The sequence below is a fragment of the Phaethon aethereus genome (assembly GCF_964289735.1).
Source record: "Phaethon aethereus genome assembly, chromosome: 2".
Lineage (NCBI taxonomy): Eukaryota > Metazoa > Chordata > Aves > Phaethontiformes > Phaethontidae > Phaethon > Phaethon aethereus.
The window spans coordinates 135,304,609-135,330,376 of NC_138582.1; the positions used below are offsets into that span (position 1 = coordinate 135,304,609).

The following is a 25,768-nucleotide window of genomic DNA, read 5'->3' on the forward strand; positions in this document are numbered from 1 at the left end:
ATGCTCCCTGCAAAGGTGTTCCCAGCACAGCAAAGTGTGGGAGGAGCTGACGTGGTCACTCTGAAGCTGAAGACAGTCCCATCTCTCCTGCCCGGTGAGTCTCAGCAGTCTTCATAAGCACTCTGTGATCTTTCCTGGGATCAAAAACATGGTGACTGGGAGTGAAGACAAACCACCATGAATCGGCAGTTTTATAGAATGGTTTTAATGGTTCTTCTCCTGAGATTTAGTGAGTGTGTAACAATGCCAAATCAGAGGAACTCGTTTTTGCAATTTGTCTTGTTATAAACTCCTCAGAAGTTGGTGAGCCTTTTTTCTTTTCAGAGACTGCTCAAGTGAGTTGTTTATATAGGGATCAGAATGAGTTAATAGTCATGTAAAGCACAGAGATCTTTGAAGAAGGTTATGCTGCAGAAGAACAACTAATGCAGGCAGTGAGAATTTTCTTGGTGGTCCCCTCTATTACAAATCAGTCATCTGCTCGGTTGTGAAATCAGCAGTCATACAAAAGAAGTCCCAGGGAAAAAGAAAACTAGTTTTGGGGTCTGTTGAGGGGTAGGTTGGTTTGATTTGTTGTTGTTTTTTTTTTTTCCTGCTGCAGTGGAGCTGCATTGCTTATTCTCTTAAAGTGTTCTCACTGAGATTAAAACGGGGGAAATTAAGGAGGAGAGATTTAAGAATGCAAAAAATCAGTCTCAGTTCAGAGTTTAAGAAAAGGTCAGAGAAAAGTCAAGAAAGTCAGTGGAAATATTCCCAGTGCATATAGCTGGGGCTCTGCTGCAGGTTTGTTGCGGCCACAATTACAACGAAAGTCCCAGAAGACTCTTCAGTGAAATGCTGTGCGACTTTAACACTGTTCAAATCTTTTCCATGCAGGTGGTCTTGGGAAACACTCTTTACTTGCTTACATAGAGAATTAAGAGGAGGCCATAGGGCTTTCATGAGGAGGTAGATACCTCAACATGAATTGGTAAATACTGTGTGAAATATTATCTGAAATGGGATTTGGGAAAAGCTAATGGAAAGGTGAGTTCCCATCTGTGAAAAGGCTTTTTTTCCCCTCTGTCCTTCAACTGATACTAAAACATGGAGCCTGTGGTCCAACCACTAATATCTTTATTCAGTTTTTCATTTTCTCTCAATCCCGAGTGCCCACTGCAATATCAATCTTTGTTTGAAGTCTGTTCTAACTTATTCTGGCCTGTATTTCTAAATGACAAATCTAACATCTCTGTGGAGCAAGACAGGTAATTAATCATGAACATGTGGATAACCAGCTAAGACATCTTGGGATCTTAGTTGAACTTTCCAGTCAGTGTCAGTTGGAGGATTCAAAGGAATGCTGCCAACTTTAAAAAACTGATTTAATTCTGTAAATACCATTAGGTCAAGTAACACAGAGTTGAAAAAACTAAAAAAAATTAGCTTTTTTTAAAACGATCAAAAATGAGTTTTAGAATTGTGTGTTTAGCACTTGTAAATGGTCATTTTGACTATTTCTCCTCTGAGTTTAGCCAGCTTCCATTATTGAAAAAGTTCCTTGTACATACAGCAATGTGTGTTGTTTGGGATAAAGGAAAACTTACACAATAAGAGATGCCAATATTTTTTTTGTTTAAGACATTTAAAAGCTTGAGTAAGATGATGTATGTAGCCGTTTAGCAGATATGAATAATGGTTACAAATAACAGATGTTTAGCTGTAGTTATGCTAATGGGAAATAGAAAATTGGAAAACACTGAAGGTGAAGAGGTTCAGAAAGAAAAAAAATTAATTGGGACTTTCCAGGAGCATAGTTCAGAAACAAAACGTAGTCACAAAGATGCCAGCAGAAATATTTGTTGCTTTTTATAGAATAATTTTTATTATCCCTATATGTGTTTACTCACTCTTAAAAAATCAAGATAATTTGTGTGAATAATACCCAATTACCTTATATGGAGTAAGATAATGTTATGTTAGGTAATAAAAAAAGGATTCTGCAGAGAGGCAGAAATCCTCTGCCATTGTGCCAGTGCTCTTGTCATCCCAGCAGGTCTCTGTGGGGTGCTTGTTAGTAGATGCTTTTTCTCAGAACTTCAGGTGAGCTCATCAAGTTTTTTCCTCCCTAGCGGATTAATTACCTGTGAGTGTTCCTTGTCAGCTGTAGATTGAAATATTTATTTTCTCACACATTTATTTTCTTCATTGTCTGCATGATCATAAACTTCATACATTATTATTGTAATGTTTAAGCCTTGCAGTGCATTGTTCTTTGCTTATTCACTGTTGCTTACTTAAATTTTTCACTAAAACTCTGATCTGTTACTGTGAGAACATTTTTTACTTCAGGGTAAATGGTTTAAACTGTCATGATTCCCAGCTCAGGGTGGAGATGGTAGGATGAAAACACTGACTGTTTCTGCATTAATACCAATACTATGAATAAATTCTTAACATAACAATGTAAATATTTATACTTTCCAACTTTAGTTGTTGAAAAATGAATGTATTCTTTCAGACTTAAATTGATTCCCCAAGATGTTTGCAAAAGCAACAAAGAATTTTGTGAGAGAAACTGACAGTGGAGGTGACTTGATCCCTGTCTCCCACTTGAACGCCTCAGACAAGCTGCAGCTTCTGAGCCTAGTTACAAAGAGGAAGAAATTCTGGTGCTGGCAGAAGCCCAAGTATCATTTCTTGACAGTCACCCTGAGTGATGTGCTTACTGAAGACAAACCGATAAAACCAGGTAAAGGCATACTCAGGCAGCACTATTATTACAGATAAAAAGAATGCAAAGCCTAATCTTTTTTTGTTATTATTCTCAATCATGTTACTAGAGGGCTCCTTTCAGAGGAATGCTCTGAAGTGTTCTCCATCCATGGAAATGAGATGACTGGATCTTTTCTCACTTGACTATTCATTTAACTAAAACCAGTAATAATAAATGTTTGTTTAAAAAAAAAAAAAGATGTTTTGCTAGATAGACTACTGAAATTAAGTGCTGAAGATTGTCAAGCCGTACAGTCCTACTGTTTAATAACAGTGCTGTCTGCAGCCACAGGAGCTCCTGTAGAATATTTTTGGAGGATTGCAGTATGTGATAGTAGCATGAAACTCTACTCTGCTCCAGGCCAAAAAACACTGGATAAACAGTGTCTTGCTGGTGACAGTAGCCCAGGGAATGCTTGCACAGGCAAGGTCAAGCAAGTTTTACTACAGCTTCCTTTCTTCTTGCACAGACTGTTAAAAATGGTTGATGCTTGTACTTCTTTCTTCAACCAGCTGTAGCAGCCCCAACAGGTTTTAGGATTAACTATCTGGAATCCCATATTTCTGTGCATGTCACAATTCCATACAGGAAAATAGGTAAGTCCCTAAGTTTAGATGTTAATTGTAGCTAGCTTGGAAGATTAGCTGATTCTGAGTGAGTTCTTTGGTTTATAGGTGTATAAGATTCAGAGTTGGTTCAAGCTGATTAGATGCTTCCATTGGTTTTCAGTGAACTTTGGGACAGCCCTATAATGAGATTTGTCAAGATAATGGCAAAACATTAACCCTATCGTACAAGCAGGTCTGCTTTGTAGCTTTTCTTTGGAGCTGAAATAAGTTTCAGTCATTTTTTATAAATCTTCCATCGCATCTGAGCTCAGCATTTCAATTGCCTTATGTTTTGCTAAAATGGCAAAACATAAAAGACAGCCGAGTGAAGATGGTGAAAATATGGAGGAAGCAGAAGTTAAGAGTTGCAAAGCTGTAAATTTTGTTATTTACCTGCTCGATACTGTTCCTTGCTTTCACTAACTTGTCATATTTTCTGTAAGTTTCTGTTTTTCTGATCACTTCAGGGCCGTTTCAGCACTTCTTTTCACAGGTGGAAATTACTTTTATTGCTTTCCTAGTAATTGTGGAGTCTGACTTTGCGAAATATATGGGGAAGTTTGAAGATTTTGTTCAAGGAAGTATTGAAACTTCATTTGGAAAGATCAGCCTGGGAGCTGGAGGGAAGGGCTATGTGGAAAACCAGTCCTCATTTGGAAACCTGAGGAAGCAGGAGATTGACTTGCAGCAACTTATGAAAGACGTCAAGGACAGGTATGGTTTTAATGTGGGCATTGTAATGGCTGGGAAAGATTACTGAGCTGAATACACCTGGACCAGCTGTGATCACTGAACACAGTTGATTCTGTAGTGTTGCTATAGTTTGAAAACTATCTTTATTACAAGCTCTCATTTTCACGGGGTAAATCATATATACATAATTAAAATTTCCAGATTTTGAGAGCTTGATGGTCAAACCTTTCCATTTCATTTTAAAAACTTCCCTCTGCAATTTCATCTTACGCATTTGCATGAATTACCATGTTGAATAAGGGTCAAACCCTTCTTTGGGGGACTACACTGTGATAACAGTCTGGGGGGGGGGAAAAAAAAGGATTGGTTTCTCTATGTTACTGGGGCAGGTGCTATGGAAACTGAATTCAGAACTACCACAATTCTTGTAAGCATGCTTTAGAAGTTTTTTGTGTGTGTGAGCAACTAGAAAATTGGATTATTTGAAGCTGAAGGAATTGTAAAGGTGAGCAAGCATGGTCAATGCATGTTCTAGTGGTTGAACAAAATGTATCGATCTATTGCTCAGTGGTACACGCTGTACTAACTGAGGGCAAAACCCCAGATTTTCCAAACTATAATCTTAATTTTACAAGGTATGCAACAGTCCTTGTCCTAGTCTGAAATGAGATTGATTTAATCTTGCAGTAAGACAGTCATGGACAAAAGCCTATTTGGTAACCAGCTGACAAGTCAGGGTTCTGCTCTGCATTGCAGGTCCTGACTCTTGGGGGATGAGGGTGGTTCGTTTGTGACAGCATTGTACCCTAGATCTATAGGAGGTGGTGTAATACATTTTAATAGCCTTTGCTGATGCTCTGAAGATGAGGATGATAGGTTTTTGTTATCAGTGCAAAAGTTGTCAGAAGCAGTGTAAATTTTCTTCACATATACTGATGTTCTAGAAATAATCAATTCTCCATTTTCACAGGAACAAATGGCTGCTGTTCTTATCATGAACAAGTCAACAAACTTATTCTAATAAGGCACCTTACTACCTTTGTACTAAATGCCTTATTAAAAGCAGAAAATACTGGGCTAAAAGTGTGTACCAGGCCTGTAAAATTAGTATGCATTTAGTATCAGAAAAACAGTGTCAGTCAAGATTTAGAATCTTGTTTCTAACACTAGGTAGAGTCCTACAGAAAACCAAATGAGAGTAACTTCTATTTTGATCAGTAAGCATTTACTTCATTTTCTGCAGTAAGTTACCTGCTCAATTCAAACAAATAATCGTCTCATAGCAAATCAAATTTGCTTCAGCAAAGGCTATAATCCTGAATGTAACTAAATACTTAAAAATCTATTATCTTCTTTTGAGTGTGGAGAATCAGTAGCTCTACACTGATCTGAATATAACTGTAAATGAGGTTAATGTGTGTGCCCCTTCATACAAGGAGCTAGTTCTTGGAGGCTCATAGCTTATTAAGGCTTGTGGTGTAAAGTGTATAATTGATATCCAGTCAGTCTGGTTTTTGCCAAGTCACTGAAAGTGATGAGGATAGCATAATTTTTATTTTCTTCTTCAGCATAACACCAAGGCTCTCTGGAAATTGTGGCAATGCCTTACAAATAAATTACCAGTTGCTCGTTCATAAATGTTCTGTGATTTATTGACAGATTGTATCCAGGCTTCTAGCTTTCATCTTTTTCATGGAGCATTGGGTGGAATTGAGGAATTCAGCATTCGGGAGTGCCTAGAAGTTAGTGATTTTTGGATGCAAAGCATTATGGTACTAAGAGGATGCTTACTCATCAGTCCTTGTGAGATGAGAGTTGGCTAAGCGTTCTTGATTTCATCTAATGACATGTGTTGCTTGTGTTTGTTAGATGAGTTGTTGTTTCCATTATTATTTCTACATATATAACCTAATTAAGTTGCATTTTAAGATGTTGTTCTTGTATTGACTCTGTTTAGGTCAAAGTTGCAGATAAATAGCAGAAAACTAAAAAAAAAATAGTCAAAGCTGGTGTGGCTTCTAAACTGAGTTTTGAAAGTTTAGCAAGCTGGAAGTGCTGAGTGGCAGCAAATCAGTTAGTTTCCTGTTGCTTCTTATGTGAACCTTCTGAAGGAGAATCCTACTGATCTTTTAATTAAATTCCAGATGCCATATTGGCTCTTCTTTTCTGAAAAAGGATGACAGCTGAAGGATGTGGGATGAGATCCTTTCTGATTTGCAGAAGCAATGACATTTTAAATGCAGAACACACTTCTTAACATAATATATGTATATGTATGGCAATATAAAAATGAATTTAGGTGGTACTTTTAGGTATATAAACTTTGCATATTTTATTTTACATTATTCTTGCTAATTCAGAATACTGTAACACACTGATTTTTAGATCAGAGTCCTATGCCTTTAACTCAGTGAGATTGCTGTGGATTTAAGAGTATATTCCATCTTCTATTTTAAGGCTTTCAATACTGTCTGCCATACGATCCTCATAGAGACGCTGATGAAGTATGGGCTGGATGAGCAGACAGTGAGGTAGATTGAAAGCTGGCAGAGCAGCAGGGCCCAGAGGGTACCGATCAGTGGTACAAAGTCTAGTTGGAGGCCAGTGACTAATGGTGTACCCCAGGGTCCAGTCCTGTTTAACATCTTCATTAGCCACCTGTGGGATGGGGTCAATGAGTGTACCCGCAGGAAGTTTGCTGATGACACAAAACTGGGAGGAGTGGCTGGTGCACCCAGAGGGTCATGCTGCCATCCAGAGGGGCCTCAACAGGTTGGGCTGGTGGGAGCCTCATGCAGTTCAGCAAAGGGAAGTGCTAAGTTCTGCACGTGGAATAACCCCAGGCACCAGTGCATGCTGTGGGCTGACCAGCTGCAAAGCAGCTTTGCAGAAAAGGACCTGGGGTCCTGGTGGACACCAAGTTGGACATGAGTCAACAACATGCCCTCACTGCAAAGAAGCCAAGGATATCCTGGACTGCATGAGGAGAAATATTGCCAGCAAGCTGGGGGAGGTGATCCTTCCCCTCTACTCAGCACTGGTGCAGCCACACCTGGAGTACCTGTGTCCAATTCTGGTCTCCCCAGTACAAAGGAGAGATGGAGCTACTGGAGAGAGTCCAGTGAAGGGCCACGAAGGGTCTGGAGTACCTCACGTTTGAGGAGAGGCTGAGAGCTGTGACTGCTCAGCCTGGAGAAGAGAAGGCAAGGCTTGGGGGATCTTATTAATGTGTACAAATACCTGAAGCACAGATGCAAAGAGGATGGAGCCAGGCTCTTTTCAGTGGTGTCCAGTGACAGAACAGGAGGCAATGGGCACAAACTGAAACACAGGAGGCTCTGTCTGAATATCAGGAAACACTTTTTCACTGTGAGGGTGACAGAGGACTGGCACAGGTTGCCCAGACATGTTGTGGAGTCTTCCTCCTTGGAGACATGATCCTAGGCAGCTTGCCGTAGGTGGCCCTGCTTGACCAGGGTGGGTTGGACCAAATAACCTTCCAACCTCAGCCATCCGGTATTCTCCCCTCCAGTGAAAAGGATTATGAGGAGGTTATAATCTCTGTAGTTCTTATGGATTAGCAAGTTCGCTTGGTTTTTTTACCATTTCACTAAGTTGTGTTGGGTAATTGAAAGGGAAGTTCTGAGAGGAGAAAGCAGAAAGAAGCAGGACCGTGTCACAGCAGTCAGTCCATATCAGCTGCAGAAAGGTCACACTTCCATCATTTCATGTGAATGATTCCTAACTCTATGGTAGGTATATTAGAAGAACAGGGTGTTACTAGTAGTATACTCTGTCATGATGGAAAGATATTTTTACACTGTTGCATATTGCACGTTAATATGCACTGCCATTGATTCACACTGTCCACACTGAGACAAAAATAGGTGCCTATTCCTGATCTAAGTACAGTGGAAATTCAGCCCATTTTGTTACTTTTTCTTTAAAACATCTTGAGCATTTATGTGTGTGATGACAAAACCACTCAGTTTTCTACCAAAGGTGCTACATGGGTAATACGAAGTCACAGAATTAACATTCTTAAATAAATTAACATTTATTTAATAAAATAAAATCAATTGTGTGTGCCTGTGATTTAAAAAAATAAGGAGGCTGCTGAACAGAAAATAGAGGAACTATCTGTCACTTGCACTCTCTAAAGTCTTTGGCATTTGTGAGGAAGATGTCTTATGATGTCAGGTTATTCTGGAGGGAAATTTGTGAAATGCTATCAATAAGTTGACTATAGCAGATACTGTGTTCCAGTATGAGTGTAAGAAGTAGGTCAGAGAGGCTATATTTGAAACAGATTAACAAAAGAAATATTACGCATCTGTGCTTGGTGGAAAGTGGCAGAGTAAGGTCTGGTGGCTTTTACTCCATGGCACTCATCTAGAGGTCTCTAATAGAGAAGGAACAAAGCTGGGTGAAGGCTCTCACTGTGCAGCTTGCAGCATTTGTATGGAAGGCGTCAGGCTACTGTGCATCATAAATGAAGTGGTGAAGACTGTACAAGCGGAGGCATTCTGGCTGAGCAGTGAGAGAGGTTTCAAAGTTACTCATGTGGATGTTATGGAAGAAGTGGCATTTGGGTGATGCTGTGAGCGTGGGCCACCCATGTCTCTGCAGCCAGGAGAGGAGGTGTGGTGAGCTGACGTTGCCCAGTGCAGGACTAAAAAGGTTTTTCATTCATGTGGGTAGTTTGGACTAGTGAAAATTTGTGCAGGCAGGCAACAGTGCTGACTCAGTGTGAGGATGGAGAGTACTCACAGCAGTAACCATTCTGTTAGGTACTCATAGTAAATTGGCAAGTACCTTGCTTTGAGGACTTGTGGGGTGGGTTACGGAGAAGACTAGAAAGGGTTTTGAGGAAAAATGGTCCTAGTCCCTCCCTTGTGCACAGTCTGGTCAGATGCTGTGCCTGAAGGAAAAACCCTTGGTCTCAGCTGTGGGGTTTACAGCAGGCTCCTCCTCTGTCCTTCAACTGTGAGAGCCTGCTCTATTGCCAGGTGTTGTCTGTTTTCTCTTGCCTTCCCTAAGTTTCTGCCTTTCTCCCTTCTTTTCTGCTTCCAGTCTGCAGCAAATTGCCTTTGTGTCTCTCTTCTCCACTGCTTTCCTCATGCAGGAAGAAATAGGTTGAATAATAAGTGAAGGAAGCCTTTGCATTATAGGAGAGTGGAAGTGTTTAATCCAATTAACTGTGGAGACTGAGACCAAAACTCAAAGAAATTCTTTTCTGTTCATGTTTGACCTATAGAGCTTCCAGCTTAGCAAATCATTGACCTCAGGAATGTTATTGAAGCAGAACAAACAATCAAACAAAAAGCCATAATCCTTATCTTTTAAATTACCTTTATTTATACAGGCTCATACTGTGTGTGTTGATAATGGGACTTAGCAAACCAACATCTCATTGTATTTTCTCTAGTGTAACTTTTGAGTAGTTCAGCTCAGATTCTTAAGTTGGGAAGGAGTACAGTGATGTAGTACAGGTCACAGAAGATCAGTGAGGGCTCCTGTACAATAAGTGGTGAGAGATGGTAAGGGTGATGGTTGTAGAACAGAAATAAAAGCTCTGAAATGTGACCTGTAAAATAAAAAAAAAAAAAGCAATGCAATTTGTGTGCCTGCATGCATGTATTCTCAGTGGTCTAACTCAAGCATCTCTTGTTATTCAGGTATCCTCTCGATACTCAGAGTATTATGCTAGCAAATAGAGTTCAGCTCTTGCAAAAATACACTTGTAGATTCAGCAGCCATTGTCCTGCAACACTTTAAGCCCTGCTCTGATTGTCAAACTTTAACCCTGTTGCATTTTGCTCTTGATAGCTATTTTCAATGATAATTTAGATAGGCTGGGTATTTGCTTACCTCATGTTGTCTCCTGTTTTTGAGTCGCTGAGAGGAGCAGAATGTTTTGCCTTCCACAGACTGTGCCCCAGTGATAACACAACCCTAGAGTCTAAGGGGTTTTGTGATAAAAAGTTCAGTACCAGAAGTCTAGAGGAGAGCATTTAACTGTGCTGTCCTAAAATAAAAGGTATTTGTAGCTGTTGGTAAGGGTTATGTGTTTTAAAGCTCTGCATCCAGTACTCATTAAACTTAGTGGGAAGAGGGAAGCATTTCTGATGGCTTTACAGTTGAACGCATCCCACTGAAGTCACTTGAATCTTGGGGCTGGGGTAGCGGCTGTGTCTCTGCCACACAGCGCAGCTCTATGCAGAGGACCTCAAGTTACCTCTGAGACACAGTGCCTGCGGCAGTGCTGCGTCGGGGACTGAAGCAAGCAGCTCTGCCCCTGTGGTGTTAGTGTGGCTGTGTAGTCTCCAGTGCTGTGTTAGCTCATTCAGTGCCACCTCAGAAATTTCTTCACTGCGCCTTGTTGCAAGTTTACCTATGTCTTCTGACTCTGCCACTCTGCTGTTAGTTCTGCATGTGAACCTCAAAGCCAGGAGCATGAGGGAGTCTGAGCCAGTCCCACCTCGGGCAGTATACCGTAGAAGTAGATGGAAGAAAAAGTCTCTTAAATTATGTTGGGTGTTCATTTGTATAGAGTTAAATCATATTCTGTGTCCTTCTTAGGTTAACACTCATTCAGAAACAGCAAATCTCTATTTAATCTGTATTTTTCTACCTTTGATTGTTTTGTGTCTTTTACTCTAACTTTTGGGGATATCCAGTGAGTTTGTCATCCTCTAAAGCAGGCAAAAAAAACACCATATGAAAGTAAATGACAAATTGCTTTTATGCTTCTTCATTGTATTTCTTCCCCTGTGGCTTATTAGGTTGAATGTTAAAATTGCAAGTTCTTAATGCCTTAATTTGTATTTAAAAATGCTTAGCACACCTCTTCAGAATCATAAATAATTATTGTGAAGTATATGATGGGCTTGATGGTCTATTATTGTGATAACTAATAGCTCTGGTTTGGCAGACACTTCTAAGAGCAGTGGTGTTTGATTGCTTGACATTTCTTTGATTTTTGCTTAATCCAAAGATTCATTGCATTCCAAGCATAAAGCCTGGCTTTGCACTAAAAGAAGAAAAGTTATGTTAATAATCCCAGGAATGTTTGGGGGTGATTTTCCAGTGGCTGCTGCATTGCTTCAGAGGTATTTTCTTTCCCTTGTTTAAACAATCAACTTTAAGGTTTTCAGACAGTTCATTCCAACTGATTGAACTTTCATATAAGCATGTAACTCTCCAAAGATCAAAAATGGCCTCAGGATATTTTTAATTTAATAAAGAACCAAGTTGACATCAGACTTACACAGACTGCATAAATCCAAAACTCCAGAATCTAATAAATCTAAAACTTTTTAATTAAAAGTGGAGATAGCTCCATTTAAATAAAGCAGAGTCAGACATGTCATCCTGTCATATTTTTGGGGAATTGCCATTTAGCCCCATGAATAGCCATTTACAGTAAAAGGGAGGAGAAAAGACTAAGTTGAGCCAGGGATAGCAATCTTTTAATCTTCCAGCTGTCTTGCTGGAGTTATCTATTCATAGAAAATACGACATCTCATCTGAGGACCTCCAGTGGGTATTTTGCAAAAGTATAATATGACACATTTTACTCAATCAGATACAGTGAAGAAGTTTCTTTAACTATTAGCAGAAAGACTGTTAACGCCCCAGAAGGCAGGATATTTTGTCATCTTTTCTTAGAAAATAATCCTCTCTTGTTGTTTCTGGGCATTCACTTTTTTCTGCTCATTCTAAGAAGTACCTAACAATATCTATACTCCAACAGCATTTCAACATGCATGGAATTATATAGTGGAGTAGGGATGACTTGGAGGCATAGGCTAGAGATTTCAAGTCCCTCCCACAGTTAATTATTCTTTTGACTGGAACAGTCCTGGTCATTAACTGTAAATTGTGAGGTTATACAGATGAGTAACACAGGAGTTTATAGCGGGTAATTTTTTAGTAATCTTTTCCAATCCCAAAATCCATGATACCTTTTCTGCCTTTTCTTGTCCAGCCCTTTGAAGGACTTGGTCGGTGCTGATCCTACTCAGGCAGTTCATGGTTTAAGTGAACAATGCAGCAGATACATAGCAAGCTGTGAGGGTTGACATTGAGGTGTTGCTCTCTCTGCGTGCTGTTTGTCCCTCAAGGAGACATTCGAGTGACTCACAGTTAGAACTTAAATTTGGCAACAGCATGTCAAGGCACTCCTTTGCCTGCACGTGGGCCTTCAGAAGTGAAACCAGCATTCCTAGTGATGGTTGCCTCAAGCTGTCCTAGCCCAGGTCTCCCACAGCATTCTCCTGGAGAAACTGCCGGCTCGTGGCTTGGACAGGTGCACTCTTCGCTGGGTGAAGAACTGACTGGATGGCAGAGCCTGGAGAGTTGTGGTGAACGGAGTTAAATCCAGTTGGTGGCCAGTTACAAGTGGTGTTCCCCAGGGCTCAGTTTTAGGGCTGGTCTTGTTCAATATCTTTATTGATGATCTGGATGAGGGGATCGAGTGCTCCCTCAGTAAGTTTGCAGACATTGCCACATTGATCTGCTGGAGGGTAGGAGGGCTCTGCAGGGGGATCTGGACAGGCTGGATCGATGGGCTGAGGTCAACTATATGAGATTTAATAAGGCCAAGTGCAGGATCCTGCACTTCTGTCACAGCAACCCCATGCAACGCTACAGGCTTGGGGAGCAGTGGCTGGAGAGCTGCCCGGCGGAAAAGGACCTGGGGGTGCTGGTCAACAGCGATCTGAACATGAACCAGCAGTGTACCCAGGTGGCCAAGAAGGCCAACAGCATCCTGACCTGTATCAGCAATAGTGTGGCCAGCAGGAGTAGGGAAGTGATTGTACCTCTGTACTTGGCACTGGTGAGGCTGCACCTCAAATCCTGTGTTCAGTTTTGGGTCCCTCACTACAAGAAGGACACTGAGTTGCTGGAGCTTGTCCAGAGAAGGGCGACAAAGCTGGTGAGGTGTCTGGAGCACAAGTCTTAATGAGTAGCGGCTGAGGGAACTGGGGTTGTTCAGTCTGGGGAAGAGGAGGCTGAGGGGAGACCTTATTGCTCTCTACAACTACCTGAAAGGGGGTTCTGGTGAGGTGGGTGTTGGTCTCCTCTCCCAAGTAACTAGCAATAAGAATGAGAGGAAACGGCCTCAAGTTGTGCCAGGGGAGGCTTAGATTGGATATTAGGAAAAATTTCTTTACGGAGAGGGTGGTCAAGCATTGGAACAGGCTGCCCAGGGAGGTGCTGGAGTCACCATCACTGGAAGTATTCAAAAAATGTGTAGACATGGCACTTCAGGACATGGTTTAGTGGGCATGGTGGTGTTGGGTTGATGGTTGGACTTGATGATCTTCAAGGTCTTTTCCAACCTTAATGATTCTGTCATTCTGTGAAATGGGACTTGATCTGGTCAGGTAAGAGAGAGCAAACCGAGAACTGTTGTAAGGAAAAGTGGGGCTTGGTTACAAAGGGAGAAAATAATCAGACTGGAAGACTGCTTGCTATATATTTCCTAATTTCCACTAGCTTGACTGCAACTTCACTCTTTCTAAGCAGAGCTTTGTGATGTGTGGATTATACTACTATATTACATGCTTATTACATATTATGCTGTTATACATACTTTTATTGTGTGTGTGCATGCATAACGTGTGCAGTAGTGTGCTAGGCTGCAGTGGGTTCATAATACGGACCTTGAGCGCAGTACTTATGTACTTACTCCCTGGTAACTTTTTTAGTTGAAATCATTCTTTTGAGTAAAGACTGCAAGATACGACCCATTGACTTCCTGAGACCGTTTGTGCTAACATGAGACTCTGAAGAGAATGGTTAGTCAGCATCCCCTGCCATGGCCAAGATAATGTCAGTATGAATTCACAGCAGCAGAGGATTCAATCCAGTGTCCACGAGCCTGGCTGTTTGTTTTCATATTATACAGGAAACTTAAAGTTGTCTTTTGTTCTCCCTTTCTTTTTTTGCTTAGAAAGTAGCCAGACAGCTGCTGTTTTTGCTCAGAGTAAGGAATCAAGAATTCAGTACGTGTGTTGGGACTTACTATGTAATACAGATTTAATGCTACCAGATAATAAGAGGACATAATAATTTTGAGGACATTGCTCGTACAGAAACCATTGTTGTTTTTACAATAAAAGCTTTTTCAAGCAATTAACAAAATGCTTTTTCTCAGTTATAGCATTTATGTTGTTAATGGTGTTTTCTTTTTCAGAACAATAAATCTAAATAGTAGTTTACTGCAACAAGTAATAGAAAGAAAACGTGAAGTGCTGTGCATCTTGAGAGAAAAAATAGTAACAACTCAGAAGTGTACAATATCGGAACATATCCAGACAGAAGAAAAAATCGGTGGTGTGATGGGATTCAGTACAAAAATAGTAAAGGTAAAAGTTTTATTAAAAATCTGCAAGGAATAGAACATTTGCAGATTATCTGAGAAGAAATTATTATTTCTCCAAATAGACTTAAGAGTATTTTTCATGCTTCCTTAACATGTTGAACTCACTGCACTGCTTAGTTGTGAAACTTCAGAAAGGTAAAATATTTTTTCCATTGCCTCACTGGCAAAAGATGCCATCTTTTAGTGTGAGCCTGGAATGTGGTTTCCATCAATACTGTCAAACTGTGATTCAGTTTCTATGTAGATTCCTGCCTACAGCAGAACATAAACCAAATATATAACAATTCAGTGAAAGCTGAAGAGCAAAAAGGATTGCTGAAGCAAATTTATTTGAAAAGCCAAGCAATCATTCATCAAAAATGTTTGCAGTGTCTACTGAGTTTTAGTATTTATTGAGAAACTGTTTGTTTTCAATCACGGGAGTAGAGATTAACTGCATTATGAGGATACCTGAAAAATTGCCTATGAATTGAAAAGGAATTACCAAAGTTAAAACATATGCTCATTCTTTGTAAGGTTTGGGGTTTTTGTTCTTTTTGTTGTTGTGTTTTGTTTTAAAGCTGCGGATGAATCACTTCTGTGTACAGGGTGTCTCCAGTAGCAGAAATCTGGGAGTTGCAGTTCAACAACCCTCTGTGCAAGTCCCACCTTCCTGGTACCAGTTGCCAGCTGGGCAAAAGGGGTGTCAGGATAGAAGAGGGCAGGGCAGGATACTGAAGTGGGTGCCCATTTCCTAGTGACACTGTTTTGTGTGGCAAAACCTGCTCCTGGAGCTCAACTTTGTACTGGGACAGGGTAGCTAAGAGTTTGAGAGCTGCTTTTGGCATTGTGCTTCTACCTCACTGCTCATCTTGTTCCTTTCATAGATGTCAAATGTAACGTGCTTTAGTTAGATGTCATGGAGAGTAAAGCACATTCTTTCTCTGTATTTTTTCCCCTTTAATTAATTCTGTGTTAAAGCTACACAATAGCTGAATCAGATAAACAGTGAATAAATCTGACCTCTAGGTTTCAGTGAGTGAAAAAGGAAGTATGATGAAGGACTCTAGTGTGATCCTTGAAATTCCTCCTGCAACTACTATTGCCTACGGTGTAATTGAACTGTTTATAAAGCAAAGTGGCCAGTTCGGTAAGTATAAAGCTCATTTTCTGTAGCATGCAGTTCAACTGTGGACAGAGCTGTCTGCTTGGCAATGATTTTTGCATTTCCCCGTGTATGAAGGTGATGCTGTTTGTATGGTCTCCATTGCCTTGATAGTTATTTGTGCTGTGAAATGCTGCTCTTCTGATTCAGTAATGCTTTTTCATTTGTTTGCATAAATCATAAACTGAGAATAATTTAGGGTTCAGGAGACCACAGGAGGTCGTCTAACTCAAGCCCCAGCTCAAGGCAGGGCCAGCTTTTACAGATTGCTTGTATCCTTGTCTATTGAAATTTTGAGTATCTCTGGAGGCGGGAGATTCCATCACCCCTCTGAGCAGCGTGTTCTCATGTTTTACCACCAGCATGGTGAACTTTTCTTTTTTTTTTAATATCTACCAAGAATTTCCCTTTATTTAACTTCTGCCTCTTGCCTTTTGTCCTGTTGTCGTACAGAAGGGTCTGGTTCTGTCTTCTCTCAATGCTTCCATTGGGTGGCTGTAGGTAGCAATAAGGCTCTCCCTTAGAATTATTTTCTCCAAGCTGGACAAACCCAGTCTCTCAGCCTCTTATCATACATGATGTTCTCTAGCTCTCAGCAATCTTGGTGGCTGTTGCAAGGTTGCTGCAGTATGTGAAGGTCTGTCTTGTACTGGGGAGTCAAAAACCAGCACTCTGAATGCAGTCTGCCAAATTGAAAAATTGCTTTCATCGATCTGCTAGCTACGCTCTTGCTGGTACAACCCAGTATGCAGCAAACTTCAATAGCTGCAAGGGCACATCACTGATCCTCTGGAATTTGTTGTCCAGGTCTTTTTCTGCAATTTTGCTTCTAGCTAGCTGGCTTTCAGCCCATGCTGTCGCTTTCACCTGTTGGCAGGGAGAGTGAACTGAATATAAATCGATGTTCAACTAGGAATGTTTAGACAACAGTCATGCTAAAAAAAGAATTATTCATAAAGTATAGGACTGGAATTAAAACTTTTCTGTCTATTTTACACTTTCATATATAGATTGTTCTCGGAATGGTTACAGAAATGTCCTTATCATGTTTTCTGGCTATGTGTTACTTATTTCAGGTTGAATACTTTCAGGTGTCAAGTTAAAAAAAAAAAAAAAGTTGAAATTAGTGTTGGGGGGCAGTAGTAACTCTGCTCTGCAGAATCACCTGGGTTTTTCTGTCTTGTCTATCCTCAGTTAAACTCCCTGTCCTAAAGGAGGTTTCAGGGGATGTTATGCAAGAAGGAAGGGTATCATATGGACTGTGTAAGGCTGGAAGTTGGAAAGGACTGATGTAGAGAGAAACAGGAGATACGTTGAAGTAATAACTGAAGTGCAGTTGAGATTTGAATCCACTTTATGATGCACTTTGTTTGGATAAGAAATACAGAAGGTACTCTCCATGATTCTCCTTCAACTGACTTCTGATATTAAGGACATCTGTAGGTTCAGGAGTATAAATAAATATCACGTAACCTGTAAAAAAAATTTCTGAAATGTGGAATTGCTCTGACATAGACTGAACACAGAGATACAGCAGAGGGCATTGACTTCATGGTCATAATAGAACTGTAACTCAGAGTGATCAGGTGCAATTAAGGCTATCTGACTGCATAGCTGTATAGCTGATAGCCTACTTATGTGATTTCTAGATGGAAATTCTTATGTCCTGCTGTCTGATAGTACATGGGTCTTGTTAATGATCTGTATTTCTCTGCTCTTTTTCCACTTTGGCTTCTTTTTCCTTTTTTTTTCTTATATAATGTTATGTCTTTTAAGCTTCAAAACCAGCACAGCTTGTTTCATGTCTTGCCTCTATTTTTTTATTTTTTAAAAATTTGTGCTGTCTTCCCTTGCCTGACTGTCATTCAGAAGGTAAAGTGGAGGAATTAACAACAAAATTAAGGATTTGCCAGCAAGAATAATTATGGTGGAGTCTAACCTTCAACTCCTTAATGTCTGAGCTGTGATCGGTATCTGTTTATGGAAATAAAAATAGCCTTTGAAGTTAACTCCAGAGACTAATGTAGTCCTTTCACATGAGACTGAAAGTGACCATAGCAGGTGTAACATAATGGGATTCTCGTCACAGATAATCATGGAATAAGATGCATGTAAGTTTGGTTGGTTGGTTTTGTTTCTTTCTTTCTTTTTCTTTGCCACTGATAGTGCTTGAGTTACTATGTAAGGAAGAATGGTATATAAACTTTCTTTAAAATGTTCTGGCTAATGTGACTGGACATGCTTGGACATTTTTATAAATAAGCAAAAAAAGAAAGCAAAAAAGGTCTAATCCTTTCCTGATCCCTTTACCATCATGTTTTTCTGTAATCATTCTGTTGGATTTCTACAGGCTAATTTTCCATGACGTGTAAAAGCTGTTCCTGTTAAAGGCTTTGCAGTCTTGTGTCTCTAAAGTTTCACCGCAAGTCCTCTTGTTCTTGCTTTACAAAACAGGAGGTATAGTAGCACCCGGCTGATTCGCTTTGTTCTGTTCATTGCTATATATGTGTGACTTGCTTCCTCGTAAATGTGTGCAAATTAAACAGTCCTTTTCAGCTCTCCCTGCAAAAGAGTCTCTTTGCCTTTGATTGTTTTCATTGATCATCTCTGGTTTTCTTCCACTTTTGTTAATGTTTCTGAATAACTAACAAGATCTAACCACACTAGTGGAGGTTTGTCATTGATGGATGTAATAGACTTCAATAGAGAAGATACCGCAGTATTATGTATATTCTTTTCATTCACTTATTTTCCCTTCTGTTCCTATGACAAAATTAATGATACAAAATTAATTAACAGTTCTATTAATACAAAACTTTCAGAGTCCTGTATCTTCCTCTGAATTGAGTCCTATTACAAGATTTAACAGCAGGATCTGTATCTCTTAAAGCTTTTCACATGATTCTGTGTCTTGATTTCCCTTGTTAGCATCATTCTGCCTTAGAAGGGCAGGTACTTTATTAGCACTATCTTCCTCCTTCAGGGTTTGTGTGAAAGCCGTGTTATTTTCAGTGAAAGCAACGTGAGCGTGTTGGTCTTACGGTGCCTCAGCTGCTGTCCAGAGTCTTGTTGCTTTGGGAAGCTCTTTAATTTGTCTTAATCGCTTTTTGCTCCTTTGTAGCTTGCCCTTTTCTGTGAAGGGCTATGGAGGCATAAAGGTCTCTATCGTCTGTCTTTCTCTGTGGCAGAGGTTTCTTATTCTGCTGGCCCTTTTGAAAAAGCTTTTTGCTCATAGAGTGCTCTCCGTGCATTCTCATCTGCTTTGAATGTCCTTAATTTGGTGAGACAGACTCTTACAACTGGAGGAAGGTTATATTTAGGTTTTGTGCCTGGTATACGTGAGCACTGTGCTTGATTACTTCCCCCCCCCCCCCCCCCGCCCCTTTGCTGTCAGGCATTACTGTAAAATTGAGTTCCTCTTGCTAGCCTGCCTGCATTCTTCTCAGAGTGCCAGGGGTACCGTTTCAAATCTTGCAATTGAGCAAATAAAAGGTGATCAAAATATGCAGAATATAATCAAAGCCCTATGTATCTTTGGGGCACAATATTGGACACATGAGCACAGAACTTGATGTTCCACGTTTCTCAGCATGACTCTTACAAAGGCTCCCTGTGTACCTTCCAGGAGTCCCTTGGCTTAGTTGCCTTAGTTGGGGAGCACTGGGGTGGCAGGAAATCTGAAGTCCTGTTTGGGGGAGGTAGGCTAGTGCTCATCAAGAAGATGAAGCAGAAAGGGTAATCCAGCCAGGGTGTGTTATTTTCTTTGTTAAGTTATTTCAAAGAGACAGTGTATTGCAGAGTGATTCTGTTAGTGAACACGCCTGGGTGAAGTCCTTTAGAGGCTCTGAAAAGCCCCTATTTTCCACTCACCTGGAGGATTTGAGGATGAACCTGTGGCTTGGCTCAGAAAGTGGAATCTGTCAGTGCCATGACCAGAAGAAGTTCTGTGAGGGACTCTCGGATTTCATATGAATTGCAGAAATTGCTTTCCTGTGTCTCCATCATGAGTGGATCCTGTAGCCTGCATTACAGTACATCTCTTAACTGGTAGAAGATGTGAAGAATTCATACCTGCATCTCTTGTATGCAGCATTCAGGTTTACAGTGTCAGTGAGAAATTATTTGCTGTCTGCATTTCTTTAATTCTCAGGAGCTGGTGTCACATTTTGTAGTTGGTAGCTGCACCATAGGACCTTTGTCTGTGCACACTGTACCAAACATCAGGGCTGCAGCAACGCTCGATAATTTGCATACATAGCAACCATTGGCATTCTTCCCATCTAGAAGAGACATGAGACATGGAGAAATCACATGCGAGAACAGTAGATAATACAAGCTAGCATCTCATTCGGTAATCGCTTGTGTATTTTATTAATATTTTTTAATTGAATTTCTAATTACAGAATTCTGTCTGCTAGATGAACAGCAAGGAGGTTTTGAAAAAGAAAGCACAGAAGGCTCAACTTATCCCCATTCCGCGCTATTCAGAGATGCTTCATTTCTCTATCAGCCAGATGTTGTTGATAACGAGATGTACTCTGGGGCTAAAAACCTCATTCCCAGTGATGCTTCTTTAAGTGTATTGAAACAAGGTATTACCAGAAATGCTATAAATGACTACATTACAATGAGTTAAGCAACATGATAGGAGGAAATAATCTGGTACAATAGTCCATAAGAAATTATGTTAGTTGATTTTAGTAGCCCTTATCAGGAACTCTTGGGGGAATGCACTGAAAGAATAGAAGAATGTACTTCTGCAACAGGTATAGGCAGTGGACTGTTACCTAGAAACATCCTGAATCCCTGTGTCATAAATACAATCTTACAAAATCAGGTTTTTATGCCAGTTCTGTTACGTTCCAGATAAGATCTATAAGATTAGTGATGATTTATGCTTTCACTCAGAAAGGTTCACTGAAAATATTTTTTTTCATCGTTTGGAAAATGCTCTCAGTAAAGCTTCTCAGTTAAAGGTTATATTAAGTCTCAAGAATTACAAAGACCTCTCCCCTGCCTTCACTTAAACTCATTATTTTCTGGGAAACTTTATAGAAATCTTCGGTATCAACTAAGACTGACAAAATTAAAATGTGATTTAAATGAAAGTTTGCAAATTGGTATAATGACCCAGGCACAACCTCTTTATTGTTGGGGTGTGGAAGGAGGAGGCAGGATTGTCACCAGAGGAATGAAAAAAGGAAAAAACAAATCAAGGCCTCAGAACACCTTTTAATCAGTTCTTGGTAGAGTTCTTACAGCTGGTTCTAATGATAAACATCACTTTTGTTATCTCTAAATTTCACTCTTTGTGCATGGCTGTTCAGCAGACTAACTGTGACCAAAATAGGTATTTGTTGTCCTGAAATAACTTCTGTCATTCTCTAATGTAAACTTGTTTGAAAGGAATAACTTTGTCTCCCCGTGTATCTAAAAAACACTTATTTGTGAAAGAACGATATGCCACAGTTCTGTTTTTTGTTTTAGCCTAACATACCTTTGTGCCTTTCTTGCTTAAAAGCCTTTGAGGTTTCTTTTAATTAACCTGAACTGTCTCTTAGAAAAAAAAAAAAAAAATTGTTTCTACTAAAGCAATTTAAAGTAGGTGTCCTCTTCTGTTATTTGTATAGACAGTCATATGATTGCATTAGGTACAAAAAATATTTGCCTGTGGCTGGATTTCCCCTCCAGCCCAGTGAAGTAATTTTTAGATATAAAAGGCATCTTTAAAGAGAGTGTGTTTCTTGACTGGAGTGACATGAAGGGAAATTTCTTTTAAACAAGGTTAAGCACACTTGCGTGCCCATATTTTTGGAATGTGGAAAAACACATTCCAACCTTCCAGTTGGTATTATTGACATGAAAACTTACTTTCTTTTAGCAAAGTGGTAATTCAATGTCATAAAACATTTTGGTTTAGTGTTATAGTTGAATTGTGGGGAAAGAAGTGCAGTGAACTCTTGTGCTTCTGTTGTATGTATTGTAATGGATTCAATATTTTTAATGAAGAGATTTTTATCCTGATTTTTGTAATAAGTCTTTTTAGGTCAGAGGTGAAGGGGTGTAATTCTTTGCACCTGATGAAATGTGACGCTAAATTGTTATTGTCCTCATAATAGGAACTTTTAATTCTGTGTGTGGATTCATACCATTGACTTTGCAATTCCTGTTAACCTGCAGATTAAGAAGTAAGGTTATGAGCAGAACTTTTCATTCTGCCTTATATGTTATAAATGAACATTCTCTGGAGATGAACTTTCAAGTGAGAAACTGAGTTTATGATTAGTTCAGTTAACATTAAAAAACTGACATCTAAAATATTGAAAATACTGAACACTGACTGTTGATCCTTGGTAGCTGTTCTTCTTTCTTGGAATTTTCATTGATGCCGCTTCGTTGGCTCACTAGGGAAATGTAATCAGATGTGTTCCAGCCTTGCGTTATAACTTGTGCTGATGGAAATCAGGACCTTATGAAACCCATAGCAAAAAATAATAGCTGTTTTTACTGGCATTTGTGTAGAAATACTTATTTTTGCTTTTTACTGCTTTCTTGGGAAAGATGTGTCACGGTTGAAGACTCAGTTCCAGCCCTTTGTGAAGCTGCCGGAAGACAAGCAGAGAGCTTTATATAAAACCCTTTGTGAACTCTTGCTCCATGAAGAAATGGTAACTGCCCTGGAGGACGTGGTAAGATGAAGAAACTTTTGCTTGCTTCCTAAAAGTAATTGCAGCATAGAGCTAGTATTCTCTTTTGCTTGAACTTTTTTCTTTTCAAGAAGTTTTACTTACTCTTTTGCTTCCAGTTAGATGATATCTGTACCGGAGACAAGCCAAATCTGAAGGAGTTAAAACCTGCACAACAACAAGACCTCCATGACTTCTTGCAGCTCTTAGGGTGCTGTTTACAGAGTGAGCTGCTGTTGCAGAAGTATCAGCCTCAGGATGAAGAACTCTTCTCAGCTGCTCACCTCCTCATCAGTGCTGTCTCTGGTATGTTGTGAATGAAGAGCAGAGCCCTTTTTTATTATTTTCCTGTTAGAAGCTACCTCTGTGTTAAAGCGTTTATGGCTCTTTTTGAGCAGTTGGTGAGCTGAGTGAACATATTTTGTTCTGTTCCTTTTTATGGGTTTGGTATACCATGCTTAGCGTTCCTGGCTGTGAGTTAAATTCAGCCCTCAATCACTGACAGATTTTTTGCTTGTAAAATACATGTTCCTCCAAGATTGCTCAGCTCTACTTTCTGCTGAATGTGGGTATTTCCAGTTTGGCAAGCTAATTTCTGTTCTTGTGGCCTAAATGCTGAGAATTACAAATTAGGTGTTCGGTGTAACAGCATATATTGTTGAGGTGCAGACTATATTTAGCAAAAATGAATTTAACATAACGACACTGTAATTAGAGAGTTGTTTTGCAACCGCTGAAAAAGGAGATTAAACATAAATGTCAAACAAATGCCATCCTCACAATCTAGTTGGCACCACAGTGTTAATTAAAAGTTACCCGCAAAGTCCAGGACAGACTTTCTGGGCTTTTTCTCCTCTCTCTCATATAGAAAGAGTTTCTTGACATTAAGATAACAAAGGGAAGTCCAATGTGGTATTAGTTGGATGTGGCACTGTGCAGCAGAATGTCAGTGTGCATCCATATATGCACAGTACCCAGGTAGGTGCACCCATATAAGCAGAGTACCCATTTGTGGAGACAGAAAAGAAATAGAAAACAGAAACCTGCTGATGTGGTAACACTTGTCAGCTGCTGTTAACAGCAGGGTGCAGTTAATTGAGTGTGTTGCATTTTCACCTGGCTTTGGATGTAATGTCTGCTGCTATGATTCTAAATGTAGCTGGTTTATGCCTGTTGCTTCTATTAGGAATTACAGCCTTTGAGTTAGAGAGTTACAGAGTTGAAGGACACCACAGGGATCATTTAGTCCATCTCCCTGCCCCAAGGCAGTCTCAGCTGTGTCATTCCTCTCAAATGGTGTTTTGCTGAAGGCAGCATCTCATACAGATTTCGAGAGAGGAGGTTCTTGTTTTATTCAAGGTATAAATCATTCATCCAGCCTGCAGACTCAGAGTGAAACACAGGGGAGATACTTAGGGATGAGACAGAATGGTGGGGAGGAAATCCCCTTTCCTACAAGCTGCCTTTTCTCAAGGACAGGGATAGTCAGTGTGGAGCTTCTACCCAACGCCCATCCCGTTCTATTCTGTGCTCCGAGAAAGCAGGCAGGAAAGGGCTGGATCAGCCTCTTCCAAATGTCCAGCTGAGCACTTGTGACAACTCAAGTGCTGTCCTCAGCATTGAATCGCTTTGGTCTCCAGTGTCCATTTCACGAGGTGCTGTACCTGCGGGGGGCCCCTCACAAATGCAGCTCGTTTGTCTTTGCTCAGCAGGAGAACCCTGTAACAGAACTCACTGTTAAGAAATTCCCCTTTCCAGCAGCCAGCCTTGTGCACTGTTCACTGGAACCAATCTTTCCCTTTTAATGTTTCCTTCACAGAACTGTCTGATGACACTCTTCTCCTGCTGCGTGCCTGCTGTGATCTTCAGGTTGTTCCAGCATTGTGTTGTTTGGTGAGTAATCAAAATGTGACTGTGTAGCATGTGGGCCCCAGCAGCAGTAATGACTGTGTTCTCTGCCTTGCTGTGTTTCTCGCCCAATAAAGAAGATGTCAAGCTCCAGTGTGAATTTCAGCTGTAGGTATTGCTTAGGCAAGGTCAGAGTCTGACAGTGGCAAACGATGCAGGTAATTTACTGCCAGTGGATACCTACCTTCTAAACTACGTCTGTATTTGGGAGATTTCACGGGCTGTGAGCAAAAGAAAATTGTAACTCAAGCTCTAATTTTAATTTACTGATAGTCTTACTAGTCTGTTTTAAAGTCTCAGTAACAATAATCACCTGCCCTTGGGAAACAAATTTCACTTTGGTAGCAGCAGTGCTTGGGCCTTGGCAAATCCTGAAGTTCCAAACTCTGAGGCCATTCATTGAAACTGCTAAAGGAATGAGGCAGGGCTTTTTTTAAGCTTTTTAAGCTCACTGACAAAAATAGTAGTAAAAACCTTTAAATATGCAGGTGCAAGGGGAGTGCTACTGTCTGCTTCGAGTAAGAGTGAGAGTTAAGTGCGATCTGCAGTGAGAGAAGTTGAACTGGGGGAAGGGACATGGTAGGAGACACCTTTCTCCTTAAAGGATGCAGTAGAGCTTTGGTTCAGGATGAGTACATCATACCTGTCAAGGCTAGTAGTAAAGGGAATCTCACCCTTTTGCCACTGCCTTGTAAGCTCTCTAGTGGTTTTGTAAGAAAGAACTGAGCTACGCGATGGCAGGAACAGCACTGCTTGGAAAGCCTCTTTGATGTCTTTGTCTTCTGCTCTCTCATGAATACAGCCCAACATCGCTTCAGCCGATGGCACCGCGGTGCTGAGCAGTCCTTTGGTGGCGTCCCTCACTGACAGAGGAAGATTTGATCTTGTGCAAAGGCTGTTTGCTTCATCAAACATTAATTTGGAAATGACAGAGTCTTCTGTAAAAGCTGTAACTATGAAAGAACCTAGATTCTTCCCACTTGTTCTTTATGTTGCGTTGTATGGTTTTTATGCTTTAGGTGGGAATGTGTAGGAGCTTTGTTAGTATCCAGTTACTGCTGTAGCTTGTTTGTATTTCTGTAGGTCTGCAGTGTAGCATTGGTGTGTTTGAGCTAGCAGTAGAGCCACTCAGTTGGGTACTTGGAGCAGTCCCGCCAGGGGTTGTGGAGGCCGGGGTGGACTCGGCATGTCGGGGTGAGCACTCTGCACCGCTGTCAGGTGTGCTGCCGCTCTGCGGCTTCACTGAGGTACGTCTGCAGTGGAGCATTTGTAAATAAGGGATGAAGGGACAAAGAGAAAAAAGATAAGCCTGGAACAGAAATTTAACATAGGTATTCTGGTAGTCGTCAGATCTGCAGGGCAGTGGAAGCCTGCTTGCTTACATTAATATGCGTGGGAGAAAACCACAAAGCACAAACTGCTTTTTGTAAGCAAGCAAACGAGTAGGCTGTGGAAGTCCAGGGTTCTGCAACACAGTTAATGTTTTGCTTGTTTAAGACAATGTGCAGAATATGCCTTCACTCTGGAGCAAGCGGAATGGAGGGCTCTCAAAGAGGTACTTGATTAGGTTTACATTTATTA

General features: G+C 40.4%; 1 protein-coding gene across 1 annotated transcript; it reads left to right on the forward strand.

Moving 5' to 3' along the window:
- Positions 1-25,220, forward strand: GSDME (gasdermin E; the record flags this gene model as incomplete). The annotated part of the gene is made up of 10 exons (XM_082014954.1): positions 1-94; positions 2,534-2,731; positions 3,885-4,077; positions 14,261-14,432; positions 15,458-15,578; positions 19,997-20,185; positions 22,155-22,282; positions 22,399-22,585; positions 24,099-24,172; positions 24,990-25,220. 10 exons carry the CDS (start codon positions 1-3, stop codon positions 25,218-25,220), a joined length of 1,587 nt encoding a protein of 528 aa, XP_081871080.1.
- Positions 25,221-25,768: the final 548 nt, after the last annotated feature.